This window comes from Dromaius novaehollandiae, chromosome 24, assembly GCF_036370855.1.
Source record: "Dromaius novaehollandiae isolate bDroNov1 chromosome 24, bDroNov1.hap1, whole genome shotgun sequence".
NCBI classification, from domain to species: domain Eukaryota; kingdom Metazoa; phylum Chordata; class Aves; order Casuariiformes; family Dromaiidae; genus Dromaius; species Dromaius novaehollandiae.
The window spans coordinates 5,418,599-5,446,142 of record NC_088121.1 but is presented as its reverse complement, the minus strand read 5'-3'; the positions used below and the strand labels follow the sequence as shown (position 1 = coordinate 5,446,142).

Genomic DNA, 27,544 nt, shown 5'->3' with positions numbered 1-27,544 from the left:
CCGTGCGCCGACCGCTTGCACGCGCGGGAGCCCTGTTTCTCCCCCAAGCGCTCCCCGCTACTTCCTGCAGGGTTTGTGGGCTGTTGCTGCCAATTCCCCAATCGCCAGACTTGCAAGAGAGCAAGCGCAGCCTCCCTCCAGCCCGCTGCGCGGGGGAAGAGCACCTCCGCCCACGCAGGTCCCTCTGCCAAGTATCTCGGCCCGTCCACGGCGTGCTCAGAGCCGCCGGTCTCCAGGTCCAGCCCTCCCCAGTGCAGGTGCATCTGCACGGCTGTGCAGAGGCCTGGAAGCCCTCTGGAGATGCGCAGGGTGGGTGGCAGACCGATCTGGACCGAGGAACAGGGTGAGAGAGAGCAATGGGTGCGGGCAGGCTGGCTCCCGCAGCCACGCGGGCAGCGGCCGTGCTCTCTGCCAGCACCGCCCCGGAACGAGCCGGGACAGCCCTGTCCAGGGGAGCGAAGCCGGTACGCAAGGTGAACCCCTGAGGCTTCAAGCCAGGCGTGTACCTAAAATCTTTCCTGGCCTCAGGCTTGTTCACCACGAAGGAGAGAGGCCGGACCCGACGGAGATGACCAGGCGCTGGCTGTGTCTGCAGATTTCTTCCCAGCTGGGCGACGCTAGGTTTTTCCTTAGGCACTGAGAGAAGTGTTTTAATGCTCATCTCTTTCACAGTACACCGCACCTTGCAGGGCTCTGCACGGATTCATTAACATCTTTATTTCCAGTGGAGAAAAAGGAGGCAGAGCTGAAAAAAGCGGCTGGCCTCACCTAACCTGTCAGCATGATTTTCAGCGCTCTGGAAGCTGCATCTTCTGGGGAGAGGCACGCTGGGCCAGAGCCCCGTAAATCTGAAAAGACTGCGTTAGTGCTTGGAGGATTGGTAGAGACAAATCTCTTGGCCTCTCTTTGCCAAGGAGTAGCCACAAAGGGACTATGGAACGTTTGTCTTCCTGCTACTGCACTGCCACAAATCATATATTACGTTAATAAATACGCCAAACGTACGATTAAGATAGAGAACTGCCTCATCCTAACAAAAGCCCAGAGCATGTTATAAAAAAAAACCCAGCAAGTATTTTCTCAAAATGCAACAGTGTATTATTCATTAGTCATAGCTTTGTTTGTGAGGAGAGACTTTCTAAACTATTATAAGAATTTATAAACTATTTACAGGCAGATTAGATGAAAATGTGTTTCTTTGTATCACCCCAAAAAGTCCGGAGTGGGAAATAAACATCTACCTTTTTATGTCGATCCCTGCTGACTGCCTTCCATAATGAGGGTTATTTACCTCCCCAAGCAGCTCATTACGGCTTCTGCTCTCTGCAATACACAGCCACAGAGAAGGGTTGTGAGTTTATGGGAAGGTTAAGGCTTCTGTAAGGTATTTTGTGCAAATACTTGGAAAGCCTAGGGATAACTAACAGCCCAGTTTGCCGCTACTTTTCACCTTATATCTCTACATAAAGCAGCTGGAAAGTTACTGTTGTGGGCTGGAAGGTTTTGCCAGGCCGTGGAAAGTCGGCCTGGATTATGCAATGCGAATCTGAGTGTCACTGCTTGGCAGGTAGCAGAACATGCAGCAAGCTGTGTCCCCATCTCTGGTCCCCAAGGGGAATGAACGTCCCCTGGGACTTCAGGTCCCAATTCCAGGAAAAATCTGCTACTGGAGGAAGTTGTGCACAGCCTGCATGGGTGAAATGGTAATCTTCCAGAGCTGTGAGCATCCTTGATGCCTCTTGGAGGCCCAGTCCTCTTAAAATAAAAAGGCAAATGCCAAATCCCAGAGGTTTCTTTAAGGTAAGGTGGTCTTTGTGAGTGTGACTGTACAGATGTGATAGATATGTGCACATTCCTTGTGCAGACACTCTGCACTGGTGCAAATAAGCTATATTATGTGGGATTTAGGCTGGTAATTTTACAGCTGCAAAGAGAAGGCTGAATAGCAGTTTCTTAGGTGAGATGCTCATTTTACAGATCCTAAGAGATTGTAAGGAGAGTCCTCCTGATAAATCCATCTATTCTCCCTTTCAGGTGTCCTCAGCTTCTTCTGATGTAACCTAGTGGAAGATTTCCCTTGAGAGATACTGTTCCATCCCACTGAAGTCAGTGGGAAAATCTAGCCTGACTTACAGGAGCTGTGAATAAGGACTGTTATTTTGCCATTGTGCTTTATTAAAACTCCCTGGGTGAGCAAATCACTATTTTGAGCGACTAGGAAACAAGAGAATAGGAAAATGCACATGTGCAGTCAGAGACCTGAAAGCTAAACCTGCAGGAATTAATTTGTAGGCAGTCAGGGTAGCAATGCTGTCATGAGAACTGACTGAATGTTGAGCTTGCATGGGAGATAAACAGGAGCACTTAGTCATCCTGATTTTTAGAATTACAATCACAACAGTCTTTCTCTGAAAACAGCGTGTCTTTCATCACTTCATTTCCTTGCTCTTGCTCTGTATTTCTTTCTTCTGTAACAGGGAGGCAGAAAGGGCTGTCATGTGGAATTAGAGAGCTACCAGACTCCTTATGTTCCACTTTCTAGACAAAAACTCCAGCAGCTATCAGGAAATGCTTCTCTCACTGCTCATCTGCAGTCCAGCAGCATTACCCCAATAGCACCAGCTGATGAATTATTTATGCAATGATTTACAGACTGCAGCAGGAGAATCCAGGAACTCCTACATGATAAGCCTTGCCTTGAGAGTCTGTGTGGCCAAAAGCAAAACTTTTAACTCACTCTGTGCTTCAGCTTCCCTTTCTGAGAGCTGAAATACCAACCCTTTGACTACAAAGGAGGGATTCTCCTCTGTATTGTACCTTGAGTCACTACATCTAACCAAACACTGGGTGCAAACTTGCTACTGAACTGGAGTTCTCTGTTCCTGTTGCTTCTAGTTTTTACTATTATTGCATAGGGGCAAAAGATGCATAGAGGAGTCAGTATGCTCCAAATAATACTCATGATTATACTGCTACGGTCTACAGATACACTGAAAGAAAGGACCAAACTATTGTCCTCTGTCTGCCTTTTATTCCTTTTTAATGTCTAACAGATAAAATACCATACAGAAATGTAACTGCCTCTTCTTTCTCTGGTTTGTATGTGTGTTTCTTGAAGGCTTTCCAATGTGATTGGGGAAAACAGCAAAACTAGGAGAACACAGTGAAGTGAGATGACAAAACAAAATGAAGCAACCCCAGAAAAAGGACATTGTCTGTGAATAGCATTTCAGTCAGTTAAAATCAATGATCTGTTCCTGCAGTGTCACCAGCTTGACATCCTCCCAGGGCGTCTGTTTAGCTGGGGAAGAGAACTCCCTCCTGCTAAAGCAGTGCCTCACTCATTTAACCCCGTTTCAGCCTGGTATCCCTTGCCTGGCCGCAGGAGGTTTGTGATAATGCTCTAGCTATGGTAGAGTGCGAGAGGAATGCGCAAGAGGTGTTCCCTTATCCTCTGTGTGTTGGGAAAATACATAAGTGCACTCAAAGTCTCCTGTGCACTCCAAACAGCGCGACGCATGCGTGCTAAGAGCTGAAACCTCCAGGGGATACACCACAGCCCAATTTATAGCTTAAAAGCAAGATGCTGTCACATTCAAGAGTTTCTCCCATCAGGTGTCCCAGCAGCAAAGTTCCTTCTCTCTCCTGTTAACCGGGCTGCAGGATGCAGCCTGGTGAGATGTGCAGAAACCTGAACTCATGCCTAACAAAAAGCGGTAACAAAGAGGCGCGCATAAAAGGCCGGGGGCGGTTTTAGGAAAGACCGACCATTAAGGCTATCTGCCTTTCAAAAAGGTAAAGCCTTTGCTGTGCTGCTGATGGCCTACTCACGTGCAGGGCTGGCTGCCAGCATCCTCCGCTGTCATGGAAAGGGCGGGTGGTGCGTGCGGTGGGTGACCTGTGCGTGCGGGACCCAGGCCTGCGCCCCGCTGTGGCTTAGGGGCCGCTGATGCCGGCACATCAGGCTGAGACAGCGGGGAAGCACTTGCTGCCTTGTGCATTAGCGCTTCCCCTTTCTCACCAAAAGGCCATCAGCAGCTGGGGTGGCTGTGGGGCTGCATAAACTCCTGAACCGTGTGCCCTGATTTCTGCTTCAGGCTGCTCCTTCGGCAGCTGTGGTGTCTCAGCCTGCTCCTTTAGGCAGGAATTTGGAGGATGCCCCCGCCTTACCCGAATGACCGTTGTTGGTCATGGTGAAGCTCCCCTGCAAGGCCCGTCGTAGCCACGCAGCTCCAGCTGGGGTAAGTGGGGGTTGTAGGTCACTTTTTTCTTCTGGATGTCGATGGGAGATTGGTGCTTGCCAGCACAGCCCGCAAAGTGCTTCGCCCAGTGCTCTTCATCCGGCTCTCCTTCTGTGGGAGGAGAAGCGGACGGGTTATCGTGACGCGGTGGGAGCTTGCGCTTAGCACGGGAGTCAGAAACGCCTCCTCACTTGCCACCAAATCATGTCAGTCTGGTTACCGTAGCACCAGGAGATGCAGCAATAAAGGGTTGCTCTGCCTTCCCTGGAGGGAAAATGTATACTATTTTGTCTGCAAGACAACTGTCCTGCAACACAAGAAACCTGCATTGCAGTAATAGCCCACTAATAGCAGGAGACTGGACTTCTACTGAAGGAGAAACAGTGTTTATACAGAAACTGGGATTTAAATCTTCCCCAGCTGAGGAATCAGGTTCTTTAGCAATGCAAGTAGTGAACAGAACCAGGGCCATAGCCAGGAAGTCTCTGACCAGGGGGCGGAACTGTGAGCAAATTAGCTATTCTTAATTACAGAGAGAGCTACCAAAAGAAGAACAGGGGGAAAATGGTTTAAATAAGTGGCATTTACTTAAATAAATAAAATTTAAATAAAAAATGTATTTAGGCTCCTGGACTAGGAGTGGTCTAGCATGACTTTGATGTCCCAGGTGAGTGTTTATTAATAAAAAACACCCCTTCTTCTGAGCGCAGCGCTGTGCCTCTTCTTGGAGTGCCCTTTTTACAGGTGACAAGCGGTGGTGAAGTGATTCGTTGATGCTGGTAGAACGGGTCCTGGAGGTCCCAGTTCAGGAGTCGGTCAGCTGTTCTGAGCTCTCCCTACCACTTCAGCTCCCAGACTCAACAGCCCATTAAGGTTGAATATTAGCTTAGGCTGAGTGCTAATACCTGCTCCCTTTCCCGTTAGTGTCATTAGCTCAGACACAAACATTTGATGTGGGACTGAGAACTACAGGCCCTAGGTTTCCTGACTGCAAATCCTGAAGAGACAGTTTGGAAAGAGAAGTGATTATTTTAAAAAGAAAATGGTATAAAGCCAGTTCATCATCTTTCTAATTTTCAAATTATCATAAGCGAGGCCACGGCTGGGGATTTGTTACTATTTGCCAGTTATTTTCTTTTTATTTCATTTCAGCTTGCAGGTATTTGTTTCCTGGTGTTGAATAAACACGGGGGCTGAGGCAACGCAGACAGCCTGGCCGAAAGAAATTCCAGGGAGAACTTTGCAAACAACTAAGGGCGCTAATTGCAACCTTGCATCTGTTCAACCGCGTCCATTGTTTTAGCCTGATTCCCAGTCCACTGAAGACAGTAAAAGGATTTCTGTTTACTTCAGCTAGCTCTGCAAATAACCCCCCGAAATAATTAAGAATCAACTAAAATTTCACAAGATAAATCAATACACAAATAAGCACTTTGCTATCTCTCCTGCGCAGGATAGCACAATAAAATAATGAGAGAGCAGTATTTAAAGCTTTTCCTTCCAGGATCATCCAAAGGGCAGCTTTTATTCTAGCGCATTGTAAAGATTTTCCCCATTGTCTGAACCTCACTGCTCTGCCAGCTCCGACAACGTGTCCCAACCGCATGAAGGGGTGCAAAGGGCTCAGAGTGAAGAGAATCGCTTTCAGGATGCACCGTCATCAGTAAAGGGGAATAAATTAGCTGCTCTGTGGAGATGTTTCACTAACAGCGAGAAGCCAAGTGTCCAGTGCCACCTCTGCATCACGAGAAGAGACTTTGGCAAGCTGGCAGCCAGCAGCAACCCCACAGCAGCCTCGTTCCTCGTTACCTTTGTATGCCCAGTGCATGACGTGAGAGCAGCTCAGGCGCACGAGGAGCAGGGGCAGCAGGACGGGTGGGAGCCGCACGTCTCCTGCGGGATCTGCAATCACAGCCGAGGTGGGCAGCGCCTTTCTGCAGAAGTCCTCAGGAAGCATCGAAGCCGATTTCCTCCAGCTCTGGCCTCTCCGGCACTCTTCCCACCCTTCTCCTTGCCCATCCAAACAACAGCAAGCAGCGCCACGGAGGTATTTTACGTGGACAGTCGGCTCTTAACACTAAGGGCACTTTATCGATCCAGTGACCACATGGGAGTTACGCCGTTTGCTAACACCCTCGGAGCTGCTCTCCGATGCCGGCGGCTGTGCGTGCGCTCTCTGCCCGCTCTCCCTGCCCAGTCTTCCCCCGAGAGCAGGAAGAAAAGCTTGGCTGCAAGTACCTGCAAAACAGCGCTTTGCAGGCAAAGCTGCCGAAGGCACCTCTCAAAACCTGCCCTGCGGTGGCCCAGTGTTTCCCTGCTGCACACGGGAAGGAGCTGACGCAGAAGGTGTTTGGGGCTCATTTTCAGAAGTGCTGATTGTTCAGTCTTAGCAGACGTCAGAGAAATTTGTGGGCACTCAGCTCCTTTGAAAATCAGACTCCTGAGGCCAGATTTAAGTGTCCCACACCCTTAAGCCCAATATTTCAGAGCTTAACTTTCACTGCCCTCCCTAGTCACTGGAAATCTGGGTTTGAATGTGAGATGTGAAACCCCTGGGAGAATTCAGAGTTTTTCAAGAGTATTTAGACCACTGAAAGATATAAGCAGGCACCCTGATGGCTTTTAAAAAAAAACATATAGTGATCTAACTCGAATCAAAACTAAGAGGTGCCAGGTGCCTGGATGCTCCTGAGAATTTCAGTAGCTGCTCTGTCCATCTTCAAGCACTTGATTTCCTTAAAAATTTGGTCCAAACAAATAATTGTCCAAGGTCCAGTAAAAGTCATTTGTCGGAGAAGGGAACAGGCCATAGATCTTCTGCCTGCCTTTTTGTACCCTATTGCTACGCGAATGTCATTCCCTTTGAAAAGGCTTCCCCCTTCTCTCCCCCCCACCCCAAGAATGACACACCACTGACATCCCTTTCTAACCAGCAATGCCTCCCAACCAACAAACCCTGGGTTTCGTAACAAAAGCGAAGCAGAAATCTCCCCGGGGAACAGGATTTTCACCTGGAAATGAGAAGAGCTACTGCCTCCACCAAATCCAGTGCAGTTTTGCTATTGATTTTAGGTGACAGGCAGCAATAGCAAACACTTGACCAGACAGCTCACATGAGTGAAAGCTCAGCACTTCTGTTTGCAATGTCCCTGCCCCTTGCAATAATATTTACAATAATTATTTCAGCAATAATGTACATAACAGCAGTGCAGCAATGACAGCCATAGGTGAGTTACAGACTTCATGTAAACTCAGCTTTCTAGCATTGGACTGTGCTGAAGGACAGAAGCAGTTTTTTATTCTTAATTATAGTCTTTGTGAGTGAAATGTTATTATTAAAAGGCCTTTCCTGGCTTGCTGTTTTGTGCAGTGTGTATTTAATGTTTGGGAACTGCTGTGATATTGAGTTAATTAACCAAATATGTATTTTTCCCCCATCCTCTAAAGAAGTCATTTATTCTGACAGTTGCACTGAACTGTGTAAGAACTAAACTAATCAAACATGCCCTGCAATGCACTTCATAATCCTTGTGTATCCAGTTGGGTAAATATGGCCTGAAATTAGCTGAGGGAGAAATTTTGGGGTTTATACCTGTTTACACTCCAGGACTGCGCACAGCAGCACGCAGGGTGCAAACAAGGGTCGAGAACAGGCGGTCACTTCTGCACCAGAGGATCCCTCCCAACACCATGACTGCTGCGCAGAAAGTGTTTCAGCGGAGGTTACTTAGGAACAAGCTGTTTCCTTTGCCTGTGCTTTAGCATAGGCAGCACAAAATGTTGAAACAAAGTCCATTTGAGAGTGCACTGATGCCAGGAGATAGGAGTGAATTAATTTTACATGGAGCTTTTTCAACATGTTAAAATTGTGAGATTTCACTTGACATCAGCAGGAGCTGTGGGTGCTCAGCACATCCGAAAAACACGTCTCTGTTATTTCAAGTTGGCTGCCCCCAAATTAGGGGCTAATCTGGAAAACACAGCAATCTGGAGAGCAGATATACTAAGGGGACTTAAAAAGCAGCAGCATCTCCTAAGTGCCATGGTCCTTATTCACCTGCTCCATACGTAGCCTGTGGATAAAACCAAAGCGGTGGTGGCACAAAGCCTGCAGAGCGCTGAGCTCTCGCACTCCCTTTCAGCATTCGCTGTCTCCCCTGCAAACAGCGATACCTCCTACGCCATCAGAGCTCCAGGTCTGTGACACTTATTTGGTACCTCTTCCGCACATAGGACATCACTTCGGGCAACAAGACACAGGAAGAATTACATCGTTCTAGCCTGCATCACTTAATAAGAATTTGTTTTGGAGATACGGCATGATGATAATTTTTTTTATACTCCTCAAATGTATTTGAATATTAAACTTCCATCTACAAGCTGAATAATATGGAAGGAGCCTTTCCCCTGCATAAAGTGTTACATACATCAGCAGTTTCTTACAGGTTCATGGAGCTATCGGCTCCATTTTTTAGAGCACCTGGTATTAAACCTGAGTGGTTTGGGGCTTGGCTTTGTTGGACTAATGATATATTTTGCTGCCTCCGTATATTTGCTAGAGAGACAGGCCAGCTTAGTTCCTAGGAACTCCTACTAGCAGGGTAGGACCAGCGCTTGAAGTAAACTTGTGTTTTAATTCCCTCCAGTCTCAGCTGAAGTTTAGGTCTAACAGGCTATGCCTTGACACTGTCTCTGCACCCAAGTTTAGCCAGTGGTAAAATCCAGCCTCAGGTATCTTAGTCGTAAATATTCCTGGCGTGCCTTGCGCACAAAGGCGGGCTGCCTGCACACGGGTCCGCTTACACTGGCGTCAGCTCCCCCTTCGAGGCTGCAGTAGGAAATAACGCCTTCTGTCCCACACCCCTGGCTTCTGGAATGGGTGTTCGATGCGAGACGGGCAGATCGCCTTCAACCTGGCTAGCCTGGTCTTCGTAAGCAAGGCTGCTGGAACGTCTTCAAACAGGGCCGTCTCTGCTGAAGTCAGGCTGGGTGAACAAAAGCATTCGGAAGCCCATACAGATTTTACGAGAGGCGAAAAGCAGCCCGTTCTGGCAGTTCCCGGGCAGAGCCCGTCAGGGATGCGTGGACCGGAATAGGACCCTTTTGTCCAACAGTTCCTGCAAAGATTTTGCATCTTCCTTCCAAAATTGGCCCTCGCCTCTTTGAAATTTGTCCCCATGCTTTTTCTTTTTTTTCTTTTTTAATTTTCCTGGCTTTCAGCTACATACACAGACCACAGAGGTCAGATGAAGACAAGCACTAGAATTCACTTCTCCAGTTCACACAAACCCTTCAGGCCTTGTTCCTCTAATATAATATTTTGATATGCTTGGCTAGATTCACCTTTACCACTGTAAATCCAGAGCTATTTGTTGATTCTACTGGAGTTTTTTGATGGTAATAGCCTTTGGTGCAGTCAAAGACAGACAGCGAAGGTTTACGCCAGGGTTGCTGAAAGCAGAATTTATCTGTTCTAGACCAGAGCGATCTCCTCCTCGAATTTCCTCTCGCGGTCTGATAGATCGCAGCATTGGGTACCTGCAGTTCATCGGCAGCCTAAATTTTCCTTTGCTCAGTTTCAGCCAATTACTCCTAGCTGCCGCAACAGCCCTTGGAATATCTTGGGAGGGGAAGGTCAGCCCCCTCCGCGCCCTTGGCGGCAGGCACGCAGCGGCCATGGCCAGGGCGCTGGCGAGGGATGGACGGGGGGTGGAAACGCTTCGCCCTGCCGGGACTCTGCGGGCCTGCGGCAACGGCTGATGGATTCGGCGAAAACAGAGCTCCGGCGAGGCACACAGAGATGCCGTGCATCGGGTGGCAGGGGATACGGGAGGAGTAATTCAGTGACAGGACAGCTTGGCAGAGTGTGCAAATACCTGTCCATCTTCTGAGACACTGTTATTGATATTTTACATGCATCTGCATCTCCTTCCGCAGAATTATTCGTGCTACTACACTTCCCAGTGTGATAACACACAGAGAAGAAACAGTCGCTGTTCAGGCCCTCTGAAAATCAGTATTAACAGTGCAAAACCGCTGCAGCGGACCCTGAACGCCTCGGCAAACAGACGCCCTTCACAGAACAAGCATCGGCTCTGGAAACGCGGCCGTGCCCGGTGCTAGGTGAGCGCTTTCCCCCTCTGTTTCAGCTGCGGCGTGCGTTGAGCAGCTGTGACATCCAGCGGCCAAACACAACACGGTTTGGTTTGGTCCCGAGCCCTTCGCACACGCAGCGACCGCGCAGCCCTTCCGCCCGCTTCCGTCTCCAGAGGGCTGTGCGAACACCGCCTCCCGAGCCGCGGCCCGGCTCCGCGGGGCAGACGGGCGCAGCCACCCCACGGCGCGCCGGGCGGGAGGAAGCGTCCCTCTCCCGGCCCCCGGCAAGGACCGACGAAGCACGGAAAGGGGTCTCCTGGGCGCGTGGGGGGAGAGCGGTGCTCGTGGTCCCCGGAGCCGGGGGGACCGTGGCCGGGCCATGAAAGCCAGAGCAGCGGAGGCAGCAGGGGTGGAGGGGGTTCGGAGGAGAGGTTTCGCTGAAAGCCAGGCCCGAGCAAAAGGCCCCTGCAGCGACCTCCTGCAGGTGCTGGGGACCCCTCCTGATGGGTGGGGAGGGGAGGGAGGGGAGCACAAACCAGGATTCGGATTCAGAAATACAGTGGTGAAATCAGAGAGGCGTGACTTTAATGGGACGCTCTGGAGCGTTTAGCAAAGGGACAGTGGTACAACTGGGACTCCAGTGGTCAGGACAAGTAAATGGGAAGATGCAGAAGATAAGTGAGCAAAGCAAGGGACAGAGAAGCTGGGTCTTATCCGCAGAGCAGGGCCGCCCAGAGCGACACTAGCACGTATCTGTTCCAAAAGGGAAGACAGAAATGCACCAAGGGCTGATTTTTCAGAGGCCCGTGTTAATGGCCGGGAACAGCAGCAGGTGTAAAATCTTTGCCAGAGGTCAAATCACAGCATTTAGTGCATCCGGTGCCTGCCAGACTCTGCTCCGTCCTGTGCCGAGGGGCGGGAAGGCAGCGGCCGCTCAGAGCGATTCCCAGGGGAAGGAGGGTGATTTTTGAGGCAGGAGGACCGCATGGAGGAAATGCAAATCCCTTCCATCTGTGCCGTACCTGTTCCCGGCAGGAGAGCCCTGCTTGCTCACCCTCGCGCTTTACATAAGCATTACGCACTCATTAGGAAAGCAAATGAGTCATTACCAGCTTTACCCAAACCGGTTTTCAGACTTCCATTCTGAAAAATCCTAAATAGCAAATATGATCTCTTAAGGGTTAATCAATGCATAGCCTTGATTTTCCCTCTGCAGCAGAATGTGTTTCAGAGTCAGGAGAGACGTGCTCGGCGAGGATCCTTGAACACCCTCTAAGAGGCAGTGCGAGACTTCCACCTCGGCCTCTGTGACGGGGACTACTTAATGCTTTTTGTCACGGTTCGGGTGAGCAGCTACGGCCTTCGGCTGCACAGCTCTTGCAGTTAATATCCAGCTGGATTAAAAGCTTTCAGCTTCCCCTCGAACCCCTGACAACTTTGTCTGATCATTAGCTGCCAGGAAATGCGCTCTTTACTCTTTGGTATTAGCGCACGGCTTTGTGCGTTGTTTCATTTCCAAATAACTCTCCGCCAACACCTGAAAATGGTTGTGGTAGTTTTATATGTAGATTAGCGTCTGCAGCAGTTAAAAATGAGTGTGTGTTACTCCCTTTCCTATTTCAGCCATCCTACCTGCATTTTTTGGTTACCGTGGTTGTGCAGTAGTACGCTCTTTTAAATGAGATATGTGCAGAGTATCCTGCCTGGTACGCGTGTGTCCTCCTACATGCTTGCGTGGGCTGAAAACCGGTCCATGACCTGTACCTCCTCACAGCTACACACAAACCAGCATCCTCAGCATCACCCCTCGGACGCGGGGGTTAGTCCAACACCGCCTGCATGCTCAGCACCCACCCAGCATCCAGGGTGGGTGAACCGGGATCTGCTATCACGGAAAACCACACGCAAAGGGGTCAGGCCAGGCGACAGGCCGAGGTCCCCGCAGCCCCGCGGGTCCGTCCCCCCGGCAGCTCCTTGCCCTGAGCTAACGTCACTTTGTGCTGCGGTTGGGAGCTGGCTGCAACTGCTGTAATCGCAGTCTTCCGAAAAGACCCGGCTCAGAGCGGGTGCTTCCCCGGCGTGCTGCGGCCGTGGTGCCGGAGCCACTGGCTGTTAAATGCTGGGACCGGGGGCTTCCAGCTCGTTCCCAGGATAGCACCACCTTTAAATCCCGGGAGGAGATGGGGAGGTGAGGGAAAAGGTGGAAGCATGGAAACATTTTAAATACTCACTTAATGCCGATGCCAGAAGCAGCGTTAGCCCGGCCGCGCCGCCATTACCTCTCCGAAGCTCGGAGACGTCACCGCCTGCGGCGCGGGCGAAGAGCAGCGGTCGGAGGGGCAGTGCTGCCGGCTGCGTCCCACCGCGCTCCTCCGCGACGGCGGCAGCCGGGCACGGGGCCGCGCTGGGGAGGGACCCGGCGGCGCCGGAGCAGGCTGCCGCTTGCCGGAGCGGGGACGGAGCCGGCGGGGGAGGCGCGGGAGCGCCGGGCGGCCACGGCTCTGGGGTGCGCGGGGAGGTGCTGCGAGCCCAGCGCCCCGGGCGCTGCGAAGGAAAGGCCCGGCCCGGCCGGCGCCCCACCAGCAGCGAGGCAACCCCCACGCCTTGCACCCGCGCTCTCCCTGGCCCGCGACGCCCCAGGCGGGACCAGGCCCGCGAGGGGAAGGGGCATCGCCGAGGGGAAGGGGCATCGCCGCGCGGGGCCCGGCGGCACAGCGGCGCAGGGGGCCGTGGCGATTGCTAGCTGCGACGGCCTTACGTTTCCCCAAACGCGCTGCTCCCGGTGTCGGCCCCGCTAGCCACACTACTCCCCCCGAGGAAAAAAAATACTATTTTAAAAGAGCGCACTGAGTATCTGATTAACTGGTAGCGAGCCCAGATTCCCACAGAAACGCCTGCCAGCTGGTATCCCATGGCCTTAGGGACACTCGGCCTCTGCCCTTGCTTTAAAGGAAGAGACAAAAGAGAAAAAATGAGGCAGGATACATGGCTGAGCAGTGGTATTTTTAATATCCGCTCTGACTTTTATTTTAATATGTATGGTGCGGCGCAGTTTAAAAAAAGTCTGCTGATCCGGGAAGAATCACCGCCGTCGGCGCGCCGTGCCAGCTCCGCCGCGGGGCTGCCCACCGCCGCCTCCTCCGCACAGGGCCCCGCGGGGCGGCAGCGCCCGGGCAGCGGGGCGATGCTGCGGCCGGCGCGGCACAGCGCGGCGAGGCGAGGCGAGGCGGCACACGGCCACTCGCGTACGTGTGCTGGGGCAGCCGGCTTTTCCCATCGGCCTGGGAGTGGCGCGGGGCCCCACGCGGGACGGTGCCAGCGCGACGCGCCTAGGGAGCACGGCGGCCCAGCCCGTCTCCCCTGGGTTTTATTGCATGTCAGGCCGGGGGACGCTCCTGGGCTCAGCAGCACGGCAGCCTGGGCGCAGCACGAGCGTGACTCGCTTGGCGAACAAGGCGGCTTCGCACGGCGCGGCCGGGAGGAGCCGGGCTCTGTCAGACGCCGGGGCCCTGGGCAGGGTCAGGGACGCCCCGGCAGCTGGCGATGGAGGCCGGGAGCAGCCGCGGCCGGAGACGACCAAACGAATCCGAAAGGAGCCGGTCTCTCCACGGCGCCCGAGCAGGGGATGACTCACAGCAGCGATCACGCGCTGGTTAAACACCGCGGCGAGTGATTGCCGCCGCGTCCAGGAAAAGCTGCACGTTACTTTCCAAGGACGGAGACTCTGCGTGGCTTATCGGTCACAGACCACCGCACTTGTGCAGCGCTGCGCTGGCCGGCGACCGTCCTGCCTGCCAGCCCGTCGTCTTCTCGTCCGTTGCAGTTACTGTTTCGCACCTGCCCTGCATGCACGCATGGCTCCCGCCCGCCCGCTGAGGCCGGCCGCGCTCATCGCACGCGTGGCCGCCGCGGCGGGCCCGGCGGCAGGCCCCGCCCCCCTCCCCACTGGGATTTTCCATGAGGCCGGGCCGCCAGGCAGCGCCGGGCCGCCGCGGCACGTAGCGCACGCGCCCCGCGCCGCGGCTGGGGCGAGGCGGCGGCGGCGGCCAATGGGAGGCCGGCCAGCGCCGGTCCGGCCAATGGGAAGGCGGGAGGGGGGCGGGGCGTGCGCGCGGGGTGGCCTATAGCCGCGCGCGCACGCAGCTGCCGCTCCCCAGTCGGTGGCGAGGCGGTGCTGGTGCGGCAGGTGAGTGGGGCGGCGGCGGGGCCCGGCCCGGCCCGGCCTGGCCTGGCCCGGCCCGGAGCGGCGGGCTCCCTCCTCCGGCCTCCCGGGGCGCCCGCGGGGCCGGCGCCGCCTCCACCTCCTGCGCGCGCCGCCGTGGTGCGGCCCCGCCGCCTTTGTCCGCTGCGGCGGGGCCGCCCGGGCGCCCTCCCCGGCCGGTGCCCCGTGGGGCGCGGCGGGGCCTGGCCGGGGCCCGGCCCAGCCCGGCCTGGGCGGCCCCGGGGCTCGCGTGGGCCTTGCTGGCGGCGCCGGTGCGGGCGTGCGAGTCGCTGCGAGCGAGGCCGCCTCGTGGCGGTTGGGGGGGAGGGGCTCCCGGCCGCGGCTCAGGGCTCGTTTCGGCGGCAGGGCTTAACGTCTCTCTCTTAATCATTAAACAGCTGCTCTGGGATGGTCACCGTGCTTTGGACCTCCCCCGGTAGGGACAGAGGATGTCCTTCACCTTCGCCTCTCAAATATTTAGCGTTTTACGTCAGTGTCTGGCCCGCGCAGCACGGTCTCCCCGTGCAGATACCGAACTGCGTGGTGTCTCGGCAGCGCTGGCGGGGGGCAGCAGCCCCCTGCTTGATGCACATCTCCGGATGGTGGAGTGTGGAAGAAATGGCCTCTTCACTGGCTTGCCTCGTGCTGGGGTGCCCAAGAGCATTCTGGCCTTTCCCTTGTTCCGTTACTTGCTGCTGAGTCACAGGGTAGGGCTGTGACTTTGAGCCTGGCAGGAAGTAGTGGTGTTTCTCATCCAAACCCACAGACTGAGGCAATGCAGTTTCAGGCCTCCATCTTATTAAAAAAGAGAAAGTAGCTCAAGATGTCCTTGACTCATTCCACGCCAAGCGTTATTTAAAACACGTTGCATCAGCTTGCAGAGCACAGGGGTGGATTAACATCCCTTAGAAAGCCAGGGAATATGATCCAAAGATGCCTGTGTTGGTCCACACATATTCCACCTTTAGGAAGGTTTCAGTGTTAGAAGGGGTATATTAGGAACTAATCCACTGAGCTCAAGGTCTAATAAGCAGGAGCATTTGTCAGAATGGAGCTGGCATGAGGCTTGTAGTTTTACAGGTATCTCAGTGTAATGTGGGACTTCCACTGCAGCAGTATGGCAGTTCAGCAATAAGACTCATAAACTAACTAGAATAGTTCTTTCTGTGGCCAAACTCTGTTACTGTTTTTTATTCCCCATTCAGATTTTTGCAGTGCTCAGTCTTAGCTGTGTCTTGACTTCAGAGAAATGTGGCTGCAAAACAGTTTACATGAGTAGAACTCTTGATAATCAAGTTAGCTGTGAGCTAGGTCTCTGCAAATCATCTTAACTTAGGTTGGAGTAGTCAGCACTGTAGTTGGAGTGCTACATTCCCTGTGCAGAGCACAGGATCAAGTAAGGGAGTAAGTGGAGCTTTCTTGAACTTCAGTTGATAGCAGAGGTAGCACTTGGAATTGGCAGTCCTGTGTCTAGCTGTAACTTCGACTTGAAGAGGGTAGCAACTTAATATATACGTGCTTCTAGGAAGGCTGGGGAAGCTGGTGTGCATGGCACCTCTCCTGAAGGGAGAAACTGACCTTGGCAGCAGGTTACGGTACACAACAAGGTTTAAGGGAATACATACATAAAATTCCACTCTGGTGTGTGCTTGGCTAGTTCCATCAGTAAGTTCAAAGGTCTGGGAAAGGTACTGCTAATGATGATCTAGCTCATGTCACACTTGTGTCCAGCCACTGTTTTTAACAGTTGGACCTGTGCTATGTGTGGACTACCTCTCACTTTCTTCCTGAGCTGGCTGAATAGATTGAGGCAGAACACTTATGTTCAGCTTGTGATGGGATGAACAGCATCAATTTTCTTACCCGGGAATAGCCCAGTGGGAAAATCATTTCTTGAAAACAGAAGTGGGGGTGGGGTTTGCAAAATGGATTTAAAAAAAAGTGAGGAATCTCTGAAATGATGCAGTGCTGCAAAATGTCTCCCTGTAAAGAACAGGGAGAGACTGATGGGGAGGTCATTTGTCAAGGACGATAGAGTAACGTGCTTTGCCAAACCTGGGGGACATCTGTGGTGGAAGCTCTTGCAGTGTGTATTCCTAGAGTGCCGCCTTCTTTGTGAAGGTGAACAGTTGTGTTGCATGAGGGCTTCCTTGTGTGATGGCTGTTAATTCAAAGAATGGGGCGCCTAATTTTTTTGTGTCAAAGCCATGGCTCTGAAAATGAGAGGCGTAGAAGGGGCCAGCTGAATCATCTTTAAAGTCCTTTTCAGATAAACAGTGATTCTTCATATCAGCCACTGCTCAGTGCAAGCGCAGAGGGATATGTGCATGTTAGCATGGTTGGGACTGATAACTGGGGAGTTGCAGGGATTTATTTCTAGCTTACACTTACTGGTTAAAATTGAGTAGTGGCAGCATAGAGGCCAGCTTGAGTCCAGTTGCCTTGCTGCTTAGGGCAGTCATATCACCTGCCAGCGTCTGGGTCTTACAGTAGACCAAGCAATATCTTAAAATACCCTGGCTGCCTCAGATCTGCTTCTCTGAGGCAGGAGCAGCTAGAAGGGGCCCTTTGAACCCAGAGGGACAAACCGAATGTCTGCCTTTGCCTTTAATAGAGATAGTAAGCAGGGACTTGAGAAGGGAAAACTTTTGCTGTGGAAGAAGAGAGAACATACGAAGTTGATGTTTCCCCCCAGTATTTCTAAGATCCCATTTTCTTAACTTTTGGTAACTGCAGAGAGATGTGTGACTGTTCCTGTATATAGAGTTACCATCCACATTGGCTTGCCAAAAAGCCAGCTTCCAGATATTTCTATTTCTGAGGCTCAGCTTTCTGCTTTGTAGATGCACTAGTTCTCATACCAGTCCATGGCTTAGACATTTGTATAAGCTGATTTTTAAAATATTGCTGGGTTTACATATGGCATTCCTTACTGGTTTTTGTAAGGAAAAACTTACATGAGAACAGAAATAGGTGTTCAAAGGATTATGGTGATTTTCCTTCCTTTTAGGAGTGGTAAGGTATTCTTGTAGATACTCTTCTCGCAAAAGGGAGCAACCGCCTTAATCTAAGTTCTTGCTTAGAGCCCTGACTGGCTGTTTCTATTTCAAGATAGGCTACATTTGGCTCTGAACAGCTGCTGTACTGCATGTATCAAGAGCTGCTGCCCTCAAGTCTTTTGCAAAGAAAAAAAAATCTAACTAGCTGCAAAGAATCCTGTATTAGGATTGCTTGGCTGCTCTTATATGCTGAGAGATGGCATTTGCATGGATCTCTCTGAAAACAAGGCTCTGAGAACTGTGTGTCTAGACAGTTCTTCACAGTCTGGTCAGATTCCAATCCTCTGGCATACGAACCTGACTCTTATCAAGTACCTAAAGTTTTCCCAGTTGAAGCTAAGTGTGAAGTGACTTTAACTGTTCCCATGACTGTAAATGGTACTACAGGCTATAACTCTTTAATGCTGAACTCTTTTTTTGGCAGGTGTTCAAGATGTCTGTTCTCAAGATCCGTGCCCGTGAAATCTTTGATTCCCGTGGGAATCCCACTGTTGAGGTAGATCTCTATACCGAAAAAGGTGAGTCCTTAGCTTGTGGATGCTTGTTCCTTTTGTGTATCTGATAGAGCTGCAGAGGCTGTCTTACAATAGAATGAATTCTTACAAAAGTATAAGAACTGTCCTGTTCTAGCCCTGGATTTGTGCTTACTGCTTCCTCTGTGTTTAATGCATATAATCATGCTGTTGAGTTTGCCATAAGAGTTGCAGTAAAAACCTCTACCTCATTCTGTTGGGTTGATTTTGCAGATCAAGATATTTGCCTAGTTAGTGATGGTTGTCTTGGGGTGCTGCTTCTTGTGATCTATGTTGTGCAAATGTTTTGACTAACACAGCCACCTGCCTTCCTCCCCTTGTCCCTGAGCTTAAACTGGGATGGCCTTGAATGTGTTTCAGACCAATGCAGAGTTAAAGCCTTCATTCCTATCCTCAAGTGGCTGCTAATGAACTTAGCTTGCCTTTTCACTAAGCCCTCTCTGACTGCACTTGAGGCAGCTTAATTCTCAATTTGTCTATCAGTCACTTCATGTAATGAAACGATCTGCTGCTGCTGAGTTGAGTCTCAAGTAAGAGTTTCTTGTCTGCATATGTACTTGGGCATGATTAAACAACTTGGCTAATTGGGTTTGCACATTTAACATCTTACTACTTTTGTTTTTAGGGCTTTTTCTTGCTTTTTGTTCATCCCATATCTGATAGGATCTGACAACTGTATTGTACAAACACATACCAGTGTGGCTTGGTGGAATGAGCAAGCACAATAGATATAATACACTAACTAAATAGCTGATCTTTCTGCCTCAAGAGATGAATGTAGTCATTTAGTGAGATTGCCTCCAGTATGCTCTTTGCTGTAGGGGGATGAGGGAAAGACTGAAGATTGCAGTTGGCATCTTGAACTAAAGACAGGACAGACTCTTATGTACCAATTTTCTTTTAAGGCTCGGCATCCTTGGTGGGAGGAATGAACTGTTTGGATGAATGGTTGTGCTGTCATGTGAGGAGCTTGGACTAACAAAACAGGCTCTTAACTGTCTTTGTATGCTGTATCTCCTAAGGACTTTAGCTCACCTGTCAGACTGGGCCCAAAACAGATTCTCTGAATGAAGCCATCAGGTCAGTCTTAGCGGTAGCCCTTTTCCATAAGGGGAAAAGCCCTTCTTGGTAAAGGAGTGGATGGCTTTCCTAGACTTAGGGGCTTGAAATGCACACTGTGGAAAAGGGCATGTTCCTGTGAGTGAGCCAGAACTTGCTGCTCATCGGTTTGAGGGAGACGCTATTGAATTGGTGACATTGTAGTGGAGCAGGCAGCTGTCTGAGGAACATGGAGTGAGCAGAGATGTGTTTTGGGGAAGGTATGGGTGGAGGTTTCTTTGTGGGTTTGAATGTGCTAAGACAGTTCTGTCTGTTACCAGGTCTCTTCAGAGCTGCTGTTCCCAGCGGTGCCTCAACCGGAATCTATGAAGCTTTGGAGCTTCGTGACAATGATAAGACACGCTACATGGGGAAAGGTAAACCTCTGAATTTGTGTTAATGGCTTAATATTTTTATTGCCTGGGGACTGACAGTTTGTCTTAAAAGTAGATGAGAGACAGCAGTCACCGAATTTGCTTGAAAACAAGTATGGGAGAAAGCAAATAGCCATATACAAGATGTCATTACCTAATAAACATCCTAGTAATAACTTCTACAGCTACTCTGGGAGTGTGAACAGTAGGGCTGCTTTTCTAACTGCCTGCTGTGAAAGTATTGATGGTCTGTTGTAAGAACACATGGTCAATTTGCCTTTCAAGTCAGGCTGGAACAGAGGATTACTTGTCTTTGCTCAGACCTTTTTTACTAGTCAGGTGAAAGGAGACTATTTTGTTTCTGAGAAAGAGCTATTAGAATAGCTAACTACTGAACTGCAAGAGAGCTTGCCTGAGAAGGTTCATGATGGCCATTACTCTGGTAAAGAATAAACTCTCAGATGACTGAAGATCCTGAAGAATTGAGAGGTTATGCTATCTATCTAGGACGCTGCCACTTTTCTTTGGGAAGCGTAAATGTGTACTTACCTCAGTGTGCTAAGTGTGTGCATGCCTAGACCTGTTAAATATGATCCTGCAGATCATTCATTCTTCATGGGTAGTTACCTGATAGTAGTCCAAGCTTCCACAATGGGATGTCACAGCTGAAGGTTTGTGTCAGCCAGAAAATAATGTGAGTTAAGAAAAAACAGGCACCAAATGTGGGGAGCTGCTGAAAGAGGCATCCATCTGGATAATTGGAAGGCTTCCCTAATCTAAATCCGCAGACCGAGACCATTTAAAAGGCAATTAATGTGGTTCAGGATGCACTTAAATAGCATTCACTAGGTCTTGAAGTTTAGGTTTTTGGAGATCTTTAGATGCTGTTCAGGGATGACAGTGTTCCTTTCACTGATGTTGGTAGCTGGCTAGTGATAGTTTCTGCTTATGGGGAAGAAGCAGGCTCACTCTGAAACTCCTAGTTAATGTAATGGTGGGTCCGCAAAGATAAAAAAGGAGTGGTGGTGTGTTCACTTTTCCCTCCCTATTCAAAGGAACTGTGGGCAATCAACTTTCATGCCTGTGTCCAGGTGTAGACACAGAATATCCTTTGTGGCTTAGTATCAGTTGTAAATCACATCTGCCAATGTAATGCTTTGTGTCACAAAATGATAGCTAGTAAAATGCCTGAGCTGCTGCATGCTTAACTTCCAAGGAAACCTTTTTTTCTCTCCCTTCTATTTTCTCCCCTTTTTTCTCTCACCCATTCTATGAATGGGTAGGAGTAACCTATTCTAAAACCTCTTCTAAATGCTGTCATTCAGCCACTCAAGCCTTGGGTCCACTGCGGAGTTTGCAACAGTATGAAATCTGGGTGGAAAGAATAAATATATATTGCTGGCTGGCTGATGCAGGAACTTCTACCCTATGAACCCTTTCATTTATGGTCTACAGCTTTGTATCAGACACTTGCTAACCTGTAGGTCTGTTTGCATGTTTGTGTCCTTTTCTTTTCCTTGTGTGACTGTCTTCTGCTGTGAGCCTTCATCTCTTCCTTGATTCTCTTGTCCATTTCACTTCTGTCAGGTGTATCCAGAGCTGTTAAATATGTTAATGAGTTCCTGGCGACAGCATTGTGTACACAGGTAATGGATGTGCTTTCAGTGCAACCTTGTCACTTGGACAGACTTCTCCAGTGCATGGTCTTGCAAACTAACATTGCAGCAGGCATTCCTAGATGATGCTTATTTCATGTGACTTCACTCACCAGAGATGACCTCTAAAAGTGTTGAGATTAGCAGTAAACTCAGGTTTGACTGGGGTTTGATAGCATGAGATGGTATGCTCGGGACTGAACTGTTACTGAGATCACCTACTAATGCCTGCATAGCCAGTTTGGTTAACCAGTGTCTGATTTGCTTGTTCCTTCCAGGTGTCTCAAAAGCTGTTGAGCACATCAATAAAACAATTGCACCTGCACTGATTAGCAAGGTAGGAGCAATCTGTCTTCCACTAACATCAATTAATGCCAGTCTGGTGTGTCCTAGTTGATGGGTTGTGTCTCTAGAGACAGTTGCAGGAAGAGTGTATTACATGGGAGTTGTTAGTGTGTACTGGAGTGCATGAGAAAAAACTAACCTACAGTAATTGCTTTCTTTAATGACTGCATATCTAACACATAATCAGAACAATCTCTGGCAGGCTAATGTTGTTGTGTGCAGCAACACTTGAGCACCTGGGAACCTCAGTGGAATATGCAGTTAAGATACAAGCTGCCTTGTACTTAAAAGGGTGGTTGAGTGATGGAGAGGTTACTGGGTTTAGTTCAGGCTGGTTAATTTGAAGGGAAATCATAGGAGATTGTGGTAAAGTCAGCTTGAATGAGTTTCCTATGCCCTTTGGGCACTAAGCCCTAGCTAGAAAGGCTGAGATGAGATGGGTAATGCATAAAATGATTGCATGTTTCTGATGCAAATCACAGAAATCCAAAACTTATGTTCTAAGTTACAAATTGGTGCATATTCTGAGCAAGCTGGTCTTCTCTGAGTTTGTAATAAAGGGGCAGGGAGCATAAACTGGGACTTTCTTCCATGCCAGGCTGACAGCAATGTGAATATGTCTTCATAGTCAGGAATTTGAGATGGGACAGCTGTACAGCTCTGTCTGAATGCAAAGAACAAAACCAAGTTTTTGATGTCTCAAGCTTAACCTGTCAGCTCTGGTCTGTTGGAAGTGGCCAGAAGATGCTGCTGTCCCATGATCACAATTGTTGGTAGTTCCATTTAAGCAATTTCCTGGTGCCTGCCAGATGAAAGTAGTAAAGTGAGAGGTCAAGAGATGAAAGCATTTTCTCAGTTGAAGGGAAATAAAGTAGGAAATAAAGATAAAATGGGTAGGTGAGTTCTTAGAGCTGTCTTTGGCCTCAGTGTTTCACTTGCTTCTTTCTGCAGAATGTCAATGTTGTGGAGCAAGAAAAAATCGACAAACTGATGCTGGAAATGGATGGATCAGAGAACAAATGTAAGTGGCATTTGTGTTGCAGAGAGACATGAAAAGATGAAGGCTCTCTGACAGAGGTGTAGTTTACCTCATCAGAAACAATAGGTAGTGCATGGCTCATGCTGTGCGTTTTCTATAACTAAAACCATGATAGTATTGCTGAGCCTCTTTAGGAAGACATAGCATTTGTCTAAACAATTTCTCCTTCCTATTTCAGCCAAATTTGGTGCCAATGCCATCTTGGGAGTATCTCTGGCTGTGTGCAAAGCTGGTGCTGCTGAAAAGGGTGTCCCTTTGTACCGCCACATTGCTGACCTTGCTGGAAATGCAGAAGTGATTCTGCCGGTTCCTGTAAGTCTCCTGGCAGTGCTAGCTAAAGGCATGATCTGACTGTGCATCGTGATGTCGTGTGGTTTTGGATCAAGTTTTCTTGAGGGCTGAGTCTTTTGCTGCTATCTGTTTACCTTGAATCATTCTAACTTGGCTTGTCTTTTTGGTCACTCCAAGGCTTTCAATGTGATTAATGGAGGTTCCCATGCTGGCAATAAGCTTGCTATGCAGGAGTTCATGATTCTCCCTGTGGGTGCTGACAGCTTCAAGGAGGCAATGCGCATTGGTGCAGAGGTCTACCACAATCTAAAGAATGTCATCAAGGAGAAGTATGGCAAAGATGCAACCAATGTGGGTGATGAGGGTGGCTTTGCCCCCAACATCCTGGAAAATAAAGAAGGTAAAAATTAGTCATATGTGTAGGAGGTATAACTCTTAGCCAGATGATTAAGACCATACTTGCCTAGTGTGGATAGAAAGTGGGACCAGTAGGTTATAGGATTTGCTGTTTCTTGCTTCTGTCCTGACAGATTTTTTTCTAAGATCCTATACTGGTGTGGCTCCTTTTCTGTGGAGATGCTCCCTTGGACATCAGTTTATGCAACTTGACAGGATGACTTTGACTTCAGTGCCTTTTCACTATTTCATTCCTGCATGAGCTTAAGGGAAGGTTGCCATCTTCCATTTGAAAAGAGGGAGAGGCTGGGGATGTCTGCATGCATTGCTGGTTACCCAGAAGTCAACAGTCAAAGTTTACTGGAGTTGTTTTTCTGCTGACAAAGAAAACAGTTTGAACTATGCCTAGTAATACGTGGGAGTGCATGAAGGCCAAGCTGGGGAGTTGTGATATTTGAACAGAACTGTTAGGGTGTGGGGGCAGCACAAGCCTGCAGGAGGGCAGTCTGTCTCATGTGGAAAGTGAGACTTCTGCTTGTTTATACAAAAACTGTCTGTACCAGAAGGGCTTTTTTTCTGCCAGATTCTCGGGAATGGAGCAGCTGCTAGACTGCTAGAGTACTAGGATTCTATTAGTGGAGGTGCTTGTGTACTGAAAGTTGTTTTACATTATTGTTGAAGGTGGCCTCTAAACTAAATTGCCTTTGACACTGAGCCAACAACAGAAATCGGGAGGGGGGGGCGGTGGCAGCGCGGCGGTTCTGAGTCCCACAGGCACATGCAGCTCAAACTACGTCTGTAGCCTGGCAGATACGAAGATCTTGGATGACTACTCTGGTCCAGGGAATGCTTGGGTCTCAATGTTGCTGGTGGCAGCTGTTTTTGTAGTTTGTATTCCATTAATATCTAAAAGACCTGATCTAAGCTTGCTACTGTAAATAACCTGGCTGACCCAGCTGCTGCTTGGCCTTAGGTCAGAGAAGCTTAGAGTCTTATTGCTCTTGACCCTGCTGGATTTTTCTCCTTGGACTCTGCCAAACAGGGCAGCATAGTGGACAGTGTCCAGAGATTCCTATGGAGTTGCACTGTTCCCTTTGCCCTTCATAAATGTGCAAGTGAAGAACAGGGAGAGGGTGCCCTGTGCAATAGCAGGCTGTGTATGACATGCCTGTCAGGGTCTGTATGCTTACCTCTGATACCATCAATACCTGATCTGGAGCTAAAAAGGGCTCAAATGCAGTCACTGCTTCCTGCCCACATGCATACAGTTGGAAGAGGATGTAGTCTTAGTTTTAAGCTTTCAGGGCTGATGTAGTTCTGCCTGAAGAGATTCAGCATCCCTCTTGGTGTCTCAAGGGTATTACAGGCTAAAAGTGGTATTACAGGCTAAAAGCCATATTAAAGTGGTATCCTATTCCACTCTGTTCAGAAGTGGGTGAGTTTTAAGAACTTTCTCTTTATGCAGTTGCTAGGTTTTCCTTAGAGGGCAGTGAGATTTCTGGCCATGTCAATGTCCTGTTGTTGGTAATGAGTGATGTCAGGTAGGAACTTGCAAATATCTTACCATGTTTCAGCTCTGGAGCTGCTGAAGACTGCTATAGGCAAGGCTGGCTACTCTGACAAGGTTGTCATTGGCATGGATGTGGCTGCCTCAGAATTCTACCGTGATGGAAAGTATGACCTGGACTTCAAATCCCCGGATGATCCCAGCAGATACATTTCTCCTGACCAACTGGCTGACCTGTACAAGGGCTTTGTCAAGAACTACCCTGGTAAGTTGTTCCTTGCTCTACAGGAAGCAGAACTGTAGTGGAGGTGCAGGGGCTGATTGCTGAAAGTAGGATGCAGTCTCCCTTATAAGAGGGCCAAGAGTGGAATAGAACAAACCACTAGCATTCTAGGAGTCTTAGGCCTGTTCTTGCAGGTGGGTAATACCTGTCTGAAAGCAGTGGTACCAAAGTGCTGCAGCCCAACCTTTTCAGGGTTGTATCATCTTAAAGCTCCTTTTGTCCTTCTCTAGTGGTGTCCATTGAAGACCCATTTGACCAGGATGACTGGGCTGCCTGGAAGAAGTTCACTGGCAGTGTTGGTATCCAGGTGGTTGGTGATGACCTGACTGTGACCAACCCAAAGCGCATTGCCAAAGCTGTGGAGGAGAAAGCCTGTAACTGCCTTCTGCTCAAGGTCAACCAGATTGGCTCTGTAACAGAGTCCTTGCAAGCGTAAGTTGCCCTCCCTTCTTAGCTCTGCCAGGAAGGGGGAGCCTCCAGTGAACAAGGAGGGGAGTATATAATGGAGAGAGATGTAGAAGAGCACCAGTGGAGTAAATACCTGTTGATGGGACATCTGTGGAGGGGCTAACAGATCATTAAGTGGTAGAGAATGTAGGCAAGTAAACCTGTACCTTTATGGCCTCAAAGTCCTGTAGGCACATTAGACATCACTGGGTCCAAGCATGTATAAAAGCAGCTCCTTAACTGTGTTTTCATGGGATCCTAACCCTAAAGTGCGCCAAAGGGCACTTCTGTCTTTGCAGAACAAGGAATATCTGGCACTTGGCAGCATCACTAAAAGAAAGGCTGCTGAACAAGTAGGGATGTGGTGTGAGGCTTTATCTGTGCATCTCTTCTAGCTGCAAGCTTGCCCAGTCGAATGGCTGGGGTGTGATGGTGAGTCACCGTTCTGGAGAGACTGAAGATACCTTCATTGCTGATCTGGTGGTTGGTCTCTGCACTGGTCAGGTTGGTATCTGGAGCTGCTGTAACTTTTCCTCTTGCTTGATTTGATAGTGTGATGAAGCCACGCTGCACAGCAGGTGGGCACTCTGACTAAAAGCATAAAAAGCTTGCAACTACTGTGTATAGGAAGCTGATCTGTCTGGCAATTTTACAAGGGAACATATATCTTATATAAACTGACCTTTTGTCACCAATAAAGGATCTTAAAGTGAACTGCAATGGGTGTGTCAGGATTTCCTGATACTGAAGCTGTTGGCAAATGAACATATCTTATGTTGCTCCCAAGCCCCAGCCATGTTGCGTGTACAGATGTACAGAGCCTAAGGCTGAGATGAAGTGTGGGATTGCTCTTAGTTAACTAATAGAACAAGAGAGCTTCATGTTGACATCTGTGGCCTTGTGCCATAGGACAGGGTTCTATTTCCTCACTAACTTATTGTCCTTTCTAGATCAAGACTGGCGCCCCTTGCCGATCTGAGCGTTTAGCCAAGTACAACCAGCTGCTGAGGTGAGGCTCTCAAGGGGAAAGGGATTGAGGGTTAAGCCTAACACAATGGATGATCCATTAATGCCTTCTGGACCCAGCTTGCTCTTCTGTATGTTGGAAGTTCACTGCAGGTTAAGGACATAAGCTGATGCTGGATGCATGTGGGCTGGTGCTGTGCTTGCAGAGCTGACTAGGGTAAATGAGTTGGATGGGTAAATAAGGCATAGTAAAGGAGAGTCTCATCTTGTGATGCTAAGTTTCTGAGGTGCATTGTCATTCTAGCTGCATGATGCAGCTCCTTTGGACTGGCTTTTAAAATGTTTGAGCAAAGTTACAAAAGATGAGTGCTTACTAGTGCAGTTAAATATGCATGATAACTGAAGATGCTTGGAGGGAGCTGAATTGTGACTTTGAGTGGTGGTACCTTCAGTACCAGGTAGACCAAATGGTTTAGCACACAGCCAGTGGCTGTACTGGTACAGCAATATTGTACTGTCTGCTCACACCCAGCATTTTCTCTGTTCATCAGAATTGAAGAGGAGCTTGGCAGCAAGGCGCGCTTTGCTGGAAGAAACTTCAGGAACCCCCGTGTCAACTAAGCTGTGTGGGCCAAACTGCCTATTCTGGTTTAAAGCACTAGTCACCTACTTAGATCAGTTAACTGTACTAGAAAGAGAAGGGCAGCTGAAGGAAAAAGACCATTTTGCAGGTCCTCTTCCCCCTAGATAATTCCTTCACTTAGTGTTTTCACCAGCTCTGATTTGTTGCTCTTAAGTGCTTTACTGCTTTTGTAGATGAGTCCCTGTGGGGTTTTGTGTGTATTAAACACTTGAACTATGACCTTGTGACTCTGGGCATAAACATTTAATTCCCTTCTCTGCCTGTTCACTCTTCAGTGTTTGGAGCTGTGTAACTTGCAGTGCAGTGAAAGGTGCCTGCAAACAGAAATAGTGTTTTTACATGTGATAAATAAAAGCATCAAACAATTTAA

At 49.4% G+C, this 27,544-nt stretch overlaps 2 protein-coding genes across 4 annotated transcripts in view; one reads left to right on the top strand and one right to left on the bottom strand.

The window, feature by feature from the left end:
* The window catches only part of CA6 (carbonic anhydrase 6), a 20,529-nt gene extending 5,398 nt beyond the window's left edge, over positions 1 to 15,131 (bottom strand). Inside the window, 6 exon segments of the mRNA XM_064497177.1 lie at positions 165 to 326; positions 3,692 to 3,696; positions 4,171 to 4,209; positions 4,212 to 4,352; positions 12,569 to 12,958; positions 15,071 to 15,131. Coding sequence (XP_064353247.1) covers positions 165 to 326; positions 3,692 to 3,696; positions 4,171 to 4,209; positions 4,212 to 4,352; positions 12,569 to 12,958; positions 15,071 to 15,131 — 798 coding nt within the window.
* Positions 14,378 to 27,544, top strand: ENO1 (enolase 1). Of its 3 annotated transcripts, none has more exons than XM_064525544.1 (12): positions 14,378 to 14,523; positions 18,022 to 18,115; positions 19,510 to 19,605; positions 21,536 to 21,594; positions 22,554 to 22,623; positions 22,820 to 22,953; positions 23,110 to 23,332; positions 24,903 to 25,100; positions 25,349 to 25,550; positions 25,961 to 26,069; positions 26,516 to 26,574; positions 27,083 to 27,544. In XM_064525544.1, exons 2-12 carry the CDS (start codon positions 18,031 to 18,033, stop codon positions 27,150 to 27,152), a joined length of 1,305 nt encoding a protein of 434 aa, XP_064381614.1. In that variant the 5' UTR covers positions 14,378 to 14,523; positions 18,022 to 18,030; the 3' UTR covers positions 27,153 to 27,544. The 3 variants fall into 3 exon arrangements, with proteins under 3 accessions (XP_064381614.1, XP_064381612.1, XP_064381613.1); XM_064525542.1 differs by lacking the exon at positions 21,536 to 21,594 and adding an exon at positions 21,190 to 21,248 and having other exon boundaries at positions 14,403 to 14,523; XM_064525543.1 differs by lacking the exon at positions 14,378 to 14,523 and adding an exon at positions 19,153 to 19,210.